Source organism: Electrophorus electricus, chromosome 3 (assembly GCF_013358815.1).
Source record: "Electrophorus electricus isolate fEleEle1 chromosome 3, fEleEle1.pri, whole genome shotgun sequence".
Lineage (NCBI taxonomy): Eukaryota > Metazoa > Chordata > Actinopteri > Gymnotiformes > Gymnotidae > Electrophorus > Electrophorus electricus.
In genome coordinates this window covers 31,512,241-31,523,060 of record NC_049537.1, presented here as the reverse complement: position 1 = coordinate 31,523,060, position 10,820 = coordinate 31,512,241, and the positions used below count along the sequence as shown (strand labels likewise).

The window sequence follows — 10,820 nt, the reverse complement described above, 5'->3', positions numbered from 1 at the left end:
GGCCCATGACGACGGTGTCGTCAGCGAACTTGACAATGATGGTGGAGCTGGAAGTGGCCACGCAGTCGTAGGTGTGCAGTGAGTAGAGCAGGGGGCTTAGGACACAACCCTGAGGAGCTCCAGTGCTGAGGGTGAGGGTGGATGAGGCAGTTGCCCACCCGTACTGATTGTGGTCTGTCTGTTAGGAAGTTGGAGATCCAGTCGCACAGGGATGCATGTAGTCCTAGATCCTCCAACTTAGTAGTGAGTAGGGAGGGGATGATGGTGTTAAATGCTGAACTGTAGTCGACAAACAGCATTTTAACATAATTATCCCTCCCTTTGTCCAGGTGGGTCAGTCCTTTATAACCCTGTTACTTTTATCTGAAAATGACTAAATCTGATCTCTCAGATACTTTAGATAAGTCAGAAGTCGGCATTCTTTTATAAACATGCAATTACTTATTCATTTTGTTAGACAGTTGTTTTTTATTCGCTGATTTTTTAAGGTCTAAATCATTTAGTCAGTTGAAAAGTTAACATGACCTATCCAGCGTGTCCAGGGCTAAATGTTAATAGTTATCATCTGCAGTGCACGCGGGCAAGAAGGCTCAGTAGATGGCGTTAGAGCACCTTCATCATTGTGTGTGTGTGTGCGCGCGCGTCCGTGCGTGTCCCCGGTTGCCTCCCACCAATCTCTCTGTCTCTCTCTAACTCTCTCGTGTGTGTGTGTCCGGTTGCCTCCCACCAATCTCTCCAGCCTGCGTCATTGTCGCTGCGTTTGAATATTCCGCCTTTGTATCCAGACTGGTTGCCGATCTCGCGCACCTGCTCGTGCGTCATTTCTAGCTCTGGCTCAATGACTGGTATAGAAGCCTCGCGGAGCGTCGACACACATCCAGCAGCGTCTGCGTTCTGATCTGCTTCCCAGTGTCTAAGCGCTCTGTCATTCACTCGCATGGTTTATCGAGGTTTATCCGACCTGTTGCTCCGTGATGGCCAAAGTGGGAATCTGGTGTGTTCTGCTACTGGCAGCTCTCGCGCACAGTTCGACTGCACCAAAGGCACGTGAAAGAGCTGTGGAGGAGACGAGTGAGCTGAACCACACGCTACTCGAAATGGAAAATCAAAATACCATATTAACTCGGGTAAGGCGATGTTTAATCCCTCATTTAATACTCCGGTAAGCGTTTTCGCGCGGCCCATTAAAGACACATTAATAGCCTGTTTCCATGAATTTTAATCGACTTTTCTAATTATTATGGCAAAATACATTAACCAAGATCCGTGTTTATACTTTTTCATATGATGTAGATTAGTTTAAGCAAGTTGTTGCATGTTTATTTATAATGTTGCAATATTCATCTTTGTAATATTGTGCACTCATTTCGCGCTGGTGGAAAATGCATCCGTCCTCTTCTCTTTGTAGCTGCTGGGTGATTATGACAAAGTGAAAACGCTTTCGGAAGGCGCTGACTGTGGCTGTAAATGTGTTGTCAGACCCCTGAGCAGGAGCGCCTGCCGGCGGATCGAAGCGGGACGCGCCACGCTCGCAGACTTCTATACCGTGGAGACCGTGACTTCAGGCCCGCGCTGCAAATGCGTGTGCCTCGCGCCGCCGTCCGCTCTGAACCCCTGCGAGGGAGATTTCAGACTAAAAAGGCTGCAGGAGGCCGGGAAGGAAAACATCAAGGTCAGACAGGGCCAGGTTCGCGCATGCGTCGGACGGCAAAAATTAGGGCGTGCCTATAAGAATAGTTTTAGACGTTTCTCCTCTTATCATTCAAATGGCTAAATAAGCCGCCTGAAAAATAATGGCGTTGGATTGCCAAGCTTTGTCCTTGAGTAAAGGCCGAGCCGCGCCGTGACGGAATGTACTTGCTCCTTACAGCTCTCCACAATAATAGAGTTGCTAGAGGGGGCTTTTTACGGCATGGACCTGCTGAAGCTGCATTCACTCACTACTAAGCTTCTCCAGCGCGTGGAGAACATCGAGAGGGTGAGTGAGCTCGTGCAGTTTTATTCCTACTGTAAAAATCTGAAAGGTCTACTTATGTACAGTAGGAGAGTTCACATACTTCTGCACTCCACCCTTCAGGCTGTGTCTCAGAACCAGACCGCAGAGAAGGAGGCTGAAGCAGAGAGTACGAACCCAAAACCAGAAATAAGGGCAAAGCCAATCTCCTCCAGACCTCCATCAGGACAGGAGAAGAGGAAGACTCCGCATGAGAGGAGCAGCGAGGCTGCAGCCTATCGGAACACAGAGGTGGGCAGAACCTTACAACTACAGCCAATGAAATTACGCACCGCTCAGAGGCACAAAGTAGTGTGTTCTCCTCAGCCTGCACCGCAGTGAGAAAACACGCCAACGTTATTCTAGACAATAAACCGAAATGATCGTCTGGTAGCTTTTGTTTCTTTAGTTTTCAGCGAGGAGAGATGCACAGTGAAATGATGTATGCATCACAGACAAGCATTTAAAGCTTTCATTAATTAACACCAAAACCGGATGTGAAAGTGAATTGTCTCCTGGTAGGTAGAATGGGGCAGTGGAGTCTCAGTGGTTAAAGTACTCAACTAGTAATCAGAAGGTTGCCAGTTCAAGTCCCACCACTGCCAGGTTGCCACTGTTGGGTCCCAGAGCAAGACCCTTAACCCTCAATTAGTCAAGTTGTGTTCAGCCATAATTGTAAGTCGCTTTGGATAAAAACATCAGTTAAATGGCATAAATGTTAACTAGGTGTGATATGTGATTTGGACAGAGTGAGTATGAGGAGAGGGTTATGGATGTGTGGAAGAGCAGCGGTCCAGATCAAGAAAATGCCGTGGAAGACTTGCAAGAAAAAGAGCGCCAAGGAAGGAAGCAGCATCCGAAGATCGTTGTTAGGGGGGTCACATACTACAAAGCCCAGCCAGAGGACCACCCAGAAACAGAGGACAACAGTAGGTTGGACATACATGTGCACATGGGTAACCAAGCACAGATTCCACATCAAGACAAGGTGGCTTTTTCAGAACCATGCAAGAGTGAATGATTTCCATGAGGTTCTAGAGAACATGGCATTATGGGTCTGCTCTCCATTGTCACCCTGGTACCCATAATGAAGATGCCTGCACTTAGGCATCAAATAAATACATCTTAAAAGAGAGAGAGAGAGAGAAAGGCCTCTGCAATAGTGAGCTGTTGTTTGGTTCCTTCCTGCAGTGACGGAAGATGACGGCCAGAGTGGTGACGGTGCTGAAGATCTCCTGACTGAAGATCAGCTTCTTCTGCCCAGCGCTCCAGCCTTCAGGCCCGTCATCAAAGCATGGTCCGTCCCAGCCCAGCCCAGAACTCCTGCTCTGGAGAGCAAGTACACGTCTCAGATAGAAGAATCCGACACTCCTCTGCCTGTCAGGATGAAACTGCTCGGTGAGCCAGCGCACGCAGTGGCCAAAACCACCGAGCTCGGAGATGTGGCGTCCCCTGCTGGCACAGAGACTGTCAGAACCGGGAGGCCAGTGGCGGAAACCACACCTCAGAACCTCACAAGGATGGAGGGAGAACTACAGGAGCTCAAGAACGAACCTGTTAAAACACAGAATGTTTTGGCCACGTTATCAATCCTGAGTCACAAAAAGATGGAGTCAGCTTCACGTGTTCCTGATAAGACCGCAAATTCAAAACCAACAGCAGCAGTGGATACCGTGAATTCTTCGCCTGAGCAGAACCTCCGCATGGGTACACCCGCCTCCAATAAGGATGTGGTCCAAGACACCAGGAGAGCCACAGAAAAGACAGAAGTAACTGCGTTCTCATCCCCTCAGAGCCAAGCTGCTACCAGCACCAAAATGGCTTCCACCACAGACGCAGCTACGGGAAGCAGTTTGGCTGCCACTGTTGGCACAAGAGCTACTGCCCCCCAGTTGGAGTCGACCGCGACAGCTGCCACTCTGATTGCACCAGGTGTAACTAAGAACGAGGGCATTTCCAACACGGCACCACCCCTAATTACCCCCACACTGATGACCACTGCTACTATGGCAACCACTACAGCTACCAGCACCATTACCACCGCTACCATGGCAACCACTACAGATACCAGCACCACTACCACCGCTACCATGGCAACCACTACAGATACCAGCACCACTGCCACCACTACCACAGGAACCACTACAGATACCAGCACCGCAACCACAGCTACCATGGCAACCACTACCACCGCTACGATGGCAACCACTACAGATACCAGCACTACTGCCACCGCTACCAGGGCAACCACTACAGATACCAGCACTGCAACCACAGCTACCACGGCAACCACTACAGGTACCAGCACCACTACCACCGCTACCATGGCAACCACTACAGATACCAGCACCACTGCCACTGCTACCACGGCAACCACTACAGATGCCAGCACCGCAACCACAGCTACCACGGCAACCACTACAGGTACCAGCACCAGCACCACTACCACCAGCAAACCTGGCATTCGCAAGTATAGAATAAGCTGGGATGAAGAAGACTTGGTGGAGGAGACGGAGGTGGAGCCGAGCATCATTAAAGCAGTGGTGGAGGAGAAGCTCAACAGAAAGTCTCAGCTGCCAGGTAAACTATAGCAGTGATGTTTAACAATCCCTCACTGGTGTTGTTGGTGTTGTAGGTGTCTCCCAGTGTAGGGCAGGACTTCCACAAGGACAGAATGTCACCACTTATTTTGGAGTATTTCTGTGTGGTGGTTTTGGAATATTGCTGCATTTTTCTGTCCCATCTTCCTATCAGTACTTCGTCTCCTTACTAGCAAATCAGTACACAGACAATATTGTGTGACATTCTTTGCAGTCGATAATCACCACTAAACTCACTCACAATCTGGCATTTTAGCCACTTTCCTTTAACACGCTCTTTGACGTTTCTGCAGCCATTTTGATGTGACGGTTCTGTTGAAGTTTCTGCTTTTCATAACGGAAAACTTTCCAACTGCTTGATTGCACATACCATGTCTGGAGTTGTTTTCTCAAGACCGTCTGTAGGTATTTATGCAGTCATTGTACTAATATGATGAGTAACACAGCACTTCCTGGGGACGAAGATTATACAGAGAGATGTTAGTCCTCCATAAGTCAGACGTCTGCAGGATCTTCTCAGATTGCTTTAATCAGGTTCATCTACTTTTTTAAAATCTGAAAGTCAGATGGTTTAGTTGCTTCTCTCTCAAGCTGTTGTTTATCCCAGTGATTATTAAAATGGAAAATGATGGTAAAGTTAGAAAAGGTTATGTTGCCAAACTGGTCCACACTGAATTTAATGCCTTTTTTATATCAGCAATAAACCCTTAGAGTCAAGATTAAAATGCATCATTGTTAATCTGGCATGTGCAGGGTTAACAGTAGATTTTGCCTGCAGGAGAGTGCAAAGACACACTGGCCACAGTCTCAGAGCCCGTCACACACAACACATATGGGCGTAATGAGGGAGCCTGGATGAAAGACCCACTGGCTCCTGACGACAAGATCTATGTCACTAACTATTACTACGGCAACAACCTGCAGGAATTCCAAAACATGGGTGTCTTCAAACAAGGTATGAACAACCCTTAATGTTCTGTACTGATACATTATTATTATTATTATTATTATTATTAGTTGTATATAGATGCATGTTTCTGTGAGCTCACCTGATGTGTCCCTTTACTCCAGGTCGTGTCACTAACTCATACAAGCTGCCTTACAACTGGATCGGCACTGGTCACGTGATCTACGACGGTGCTTTCTTCTACAACCGCGCCTTCTCCCGTGACATCATCAAATACGATTTGCGTTTGCGCTACGTGGCAGCCTGGACCATGCTGCACGATGCCGTGTTCGAGAGCGACGAGGCATCGTCATGGAGATGGAGGGGTCACTCCGACATGGACCTGGCTGTGGACGAGAGCGGACTCTGGGTCATCTATCCGGCACTGGATGATGAAGGATTCCTGCAGGAAGTGATCGTGCTGAGCAGGCTGAACCCGGTCGACCTGAGCACGCAGCGCGAGACCACGTGGAGGACGGGACTCCGTCGCGATCGCTATGGCAACTGCTTCATCGTGTGTGGTGTTCTCTACGCCACAGAATACTACAACCAGCAGGAGAACAACCTGAGCTACGCCTTCGACACCCACACCAACACCCAGATGGTCCCTCGCATGCCCTTCAGTAACAACTACACCTACATCACCCAGATCGACTACAACCCCAAGGAGCGGGTTCTGTATGCCTGGGACAACGGCCACCAGGTCACTTACAACATCGTCTTTGCCTACGTAGACTCTCTTTAAACAGGGAATGTAGATACGAAGATGGTGATCTTTGGGGAAAATCCAGATTATACAGTGAAGTGTGGATTGTAGAGCAGTCTATCCTGTGGTACGTTAACTCTCATATAGCGCATTGCATTGTTTTGCCCTGTTATTGAATACTGGGGTGATGTTTGAACCTTAAAACATTACCTCGTTTTTCCAGTTCAGCATTTTTTAGGAAAAAGGCAAATATTATTTCAATGCTTTAACAAACAAAGCATTTGTTTATTGGACCAGTTCAGCCAAATAAATGTTTTTGCCATTTTCTTTTTCGTCTCTTTGGCCGGTGTTGCCTACTGCCCACGTTTAACTGGATGCAAACTGCATGGCAGAATGGTCACACAACTTTAAGAACATTTTGTCATGGCACTTGAAGATGCATTCAGATAAAAATGTCCGGAGAAAGACATTTGTGTATTTTTACAAAATCAGAGATTTTAAGAGTAGAAAGTGGAAGAACACAGTTTTTGTGTTCAGACTGTTCTTACATTTACACTAAATTAGTTATTAATTTAGTCTTTGGAGGTATGTTGTAATGCATGCATTTGCACTATGGAACGTCCTTAATGCTCATGGTAGCCCCGGGGCTGGCAGAACTCTGTTTTGTACCCTGTGATTTTAGGAAAGCATTGTGTATATACTGTAATATTGCTTTAATCTTAAATATGGTATTGATGAATGTAAACTTCATAGATGATCTTGATGACATCCTAGAAACCCTTTTTTAAGGAACTAATTGTTTATTATAATCCAGAAATATTTCAAACATGTATTCAGGCTTCACTAATGCACATGGCACAGCAGTGTTAACACTCAGTATTTTTATAAGGTACTTGATTGCTTTTTTAACTTTTGGTAGACTGGGAAACAGACTGCAATAAAATATCAGAATTACCTATTTGTTGTTTTTTCCTTTATACTACATTAAAATATATATTGCCATTTTCTCACAGCCTGTTCAATCACCCATGAGGGCAACTTACACAACTAGGGAAAAGTGAGTGGGTTGGTTTAATGTACACTAGAGAAAAGTGAGTGGGTTGGTTAAAACAATAAATACATGTTAAAAAAAAAAACAAGCCTTCTGCAGGACTATAATCCAACATTTCTAGTACAAGCAAAAGTGCCTGCGTCTCAGATTGCAAGTTCTTGCTGTAACAAAAGAAACCACAGAGAAGGTTGTATAGGATCAGTCATCTTCACTTAAGAGGACAAACAGCCCAAAATAAACACTACACACAACACACAGAGTCCAGTGTTTATTTCTTTTGCAGTGGTAAATTCTTTTCAAGTGATAAAATATAAACAAAAGCATTAAAAATGAGACGACAAAACCCGAAAAAAAAAAAAAAGTTGTACTCACTGTGGTCTGAGTAATCATTTTTAAACAAATCATGTTTAGCCACTACCAGTTCTGACTCTGGATTCTGAGATTCATCTGTACTGGACTTCTTACTCATGTTTTAAGTTTAAAACGCACCTTCACCTCCTTCACTTGTTACATCCCAACAGCTAAGAACGCGGTCATGTCCTTAAGGTGGGACGGCCTGCAGTTGCACCTTTAACTGGTGAGTAATGGCTGTGGTAACATTACATTAGGGGGTTGAGGGAGTGACTGGGACTAAGAGTATATTCAAGACACCAGACTGGAAAGAACATAGAACTAAAACAAGTCTAGACTTTGGCTATAATGCCCTTACTGAAGAAAAAACACACACACCACATATTTCTTAACTTTCTTAACCAGTGTGAAACAAAATATGAATTAAAGTACAAATGTATTAAGTGAACTTTAATACAAGTGCAATACACCAGCACAGAAATTCTCACAATTCTCGCAGGGATAATAGAGAGGCATCGTTAAACTCAACACCCTAAAGGACGCTCGTCCAAAAATCCCCTCCAGGAACTCTCAAAGGCTTCTGTATTTTATGTCTCATACCCCCCCCCCCCCCCCCACTAAACATAAAAAGGTTAGTAAGTATAAAATATTTTTCTTACTTTTAAACAATGACAATGTCTAGTAACTGTTCGCCAGACACTTACAAAATTAAAGAAAATTTATCAAAGATGAGCTTGTATGACTGCCAAGTCATAAATGCAGTAATAAAACTTCATAAATATTCATTCAAAAACTTCATTCAAAAACTCATCGCATGCAGAATGCAAACAGCTCCACAATACCCAACGTAAAGTCAACACACACCCCACCACAATGCATTTCCACCTGTGTGGTCCTAATGTGAACTGTACCCTGCTTCCTGAGATTAGGCACGCCTAAAAGCCAAGTCTCTATGGTACACAAATCACTTACGTGAGACTGGAATAAGCACTTAATACGGGAGGGGTGATGTGAGGCTGATAGAGGTCACTGGGACAAATCAAAGTTTCTTTGTCAGAACTTCACTATAAATGTGTTTAAAAAGGCAGAAGGAAGGAAATCGAAATGTGATAGAAAGGAGGAGGCTGGTCGCGGGCCGAGGCCTCTGCAGACTGCTGGACTCAAGCCGAGCCCACCAAGACTCCCACGGGGCCCGTAGGCCGGGAGCTGTTCGGGCCCGGGTGGTAGAGCGAGTCCGTGCGCGTGTCATTCGCCCTCAGGACTGGTGGTACACTGGTGGACTTGATGTGTAAGATCCTGGTGTCCATGACCTCACAGTCAATTTGCATCATGACCTCAAACTCTTTGTCCTTTATCACACTGTCTGTAATGACAAAGAAAGGTGGTGTTTTCAACAGGACAACACACAAAAACAAAGAATGAACTGTATGTCTCACTAGAATGAGTCTAGCCCTGAACTCTGCTTACAGCAGTGCACACACTCATTTCAGGCCTGGAGACACACCTGGCCCGCTGTGCTGCAGCTGGGACTGTACGTCAGTACGGTTTGCTTCACCAGGTTCAGTACTCACCTGTAATGCCCTATGTGACGGTTAAACTGGGTGGCACCACGTCGTACCTGCATCGGCACACCCCGCAGACAAGGGGTGTGGAGTGAGCAGTGGCGCATTAACGTTAACGGGCCGCTCTGTACATGGTCGTTGAGACAGGCCGAAAGGGGAGCAGGGAACTGAGACAACTTAAGTCAACATAGACTACGTACAGGTACAGGTATAGCACAGGTGCCCATCAAATCTGTGTTCATATTCCCTGAAAGTTCTGACTATTCAGCTTCCAGAGTCACAGCAGGACGGAGTCCATTTTGCAGGTAGTCAAGAGTTAAGTAGCGTTTCAGGATGACGAGCTCGGCCAAGGTGATTCACTCTCTGGCCCTCATCTACCCAAACTTCCCACAAACAGATGAGTCATGCCAGTGATCCTCCACACACTAAGCAAAGGACCTGGAGGACACAAACCATCTAGCAGGGCGGCAGTCAGGCCGAAACGCCACCATACACATGCACGGGGAAACCACGACACTCATCATAACACGAACTCTGAGAGCACCATCAGACATTGTAGGAAAAGTGATTCTTTGTCAGAAAACTAAGAACACAGGGGTTAACATGAGGGGGTTTGTTTGGGTAGAAAACCACTGCATAAGCTGGATTTGTGCTCATAGAAAAATCACTACAACGTTACATGTCATGTCAATGTTACACGTCACGACAATGTTACATGTCACTACAATGCAGACATGGTAATGAATGGACCGGTGAGACCATGCGCAGCTGTTGTGTATCTAACCCTGGAAGTATCGGATAACGTCCTCCACATATAATCAGGGCCATGAAGCAGCTGTTCACATTCTACCCTCTGAGTTCACGTGTTAGTACAAAACCTTAAACTGACACCACATCCAAAATCATCCTCCTATCTGTGAGAAATCAGCACAGATAAAGAGCCTTTTCGGGACACACTGCTAAAGGGTTTGATATCATTCACCAACATGCACACGCACGCTCAACAACATGCACACTAACACCCTCACCAACATGCGCACACACACACGCGCACACGCACACACGCACACGCACACACACGCACACGCGCACACACGCACACGCACACACACGCACACACTACCCTCAAGCAGTGCCAGCAGTGGTTTGTACTGGTCTGTAAATCTACCAGGCAGACAGAGGTCATGTCCCCATCGCACGCCCCAGCCTTCTGTTTACACTCCGTACAGAGGGGTCACCTGTAGTAGCTTCACTCAGCAGGCTACGTCACAGCAACACAAGGGCCTGAGTGTCTCACACACACACACACGCCTGTGTTTGTGATGAGCCAGGCTGCAGCCCCTCCGTGAGCCCCGTGTGCTGAGCCTCTCTGACTCACGGCCTGCACAGCTGCTGCCACAGGTGGATGCAGACTGAGGGAGGCGTGGCCCAGACAGAGGGCCACACCTAGAGCATATGGGACTCCAATGGAGACAGAGCACTACTGGTGACGTCTTAGGACCTGCCTGCACACCGACACAACCATCCCCCACCCTCATCCACATTCATCGTTTATCATGATACTGACCCAGAAATCTTCATAGCAATCAGTTTGAACAGAGCAGCCCAGAT

General features: G+C 46.6%; 2 protein-coding genes across 2 annotated transcripts in view; one reads left to right on the top strand and one right to left on the bottom strand.

The window, feature by feature from the left end:
* Positions 1–734: 734 nt before the first annotated feature.
* Positions 735–7,199, top strand: olfml2ba (olfactomedin-like 2Ba). Its single transcript, XM_027030633.2, has 8 exons — positions 735–1,127; positions 1,409–1,672; positions 1,871–1,978; positions 2,078–2,245; positions 2,742–2,922; positions 3,185–4,573; positions 5,372–5,548; positions 5,665–7,199. The coding sequence occupies exons 1-8, from the start codon at positions 975–977 to the stop codon at positions 6,282–6,284; spliced, it is 3,060 nt and encodes a 1,019-aa protein (XP_026886434.2). The 5' UTR covers positions 735–974; the 3' UTR covers positions 6,285–7,199.
* Positions 7,200–7,551: 352 nt separating this feature from the next.
* Positions 7,552–10,820, bottom strand: part of atf6 (activating transcription factor 6) — a 46,771-nt gene continuing 43,502 nt past the window's right edge. The window contains exon 16 of the mRNA XM_027030621.2: positions 7,552–9,010. Coding sequence (XP_026886422.2) covers positions 8,808–9,010 — 203 coding nt within the window. The 3' untranslated portion in view covers positions 7,552–8,807. The remainder of the gene's footprint in view (positions 9,011–10,820) is intronic.

What these genes read in the sequence shown, in the direction of transcription:
- olfml2ba (XM_027030633.2), top strand. Translation starts at nt 975, where the DNA reads ATGGCCAAAGTGGGAATCTGGTGTGTTCTGCTACTGGCAGCTCTCGCG. An exon ending in CCGGGAAGGAAAACATCAAG is followed by an intron (nt 1,673 to 1,870) that starts GTCAGACAGGGC and finishes TGCTCCTTACAG; the next exon opens with CTCTCCACAATAATAGAGTT. An exon ending in CAGCCTATCGGAACACAGAG is followed by an intron (nt 2,246 to 2,741) that starts GTGGGCAGAACC and finishes TGATTTGGACAG; the next exon opens with AGTGAGTATGAGGAGAGGGT.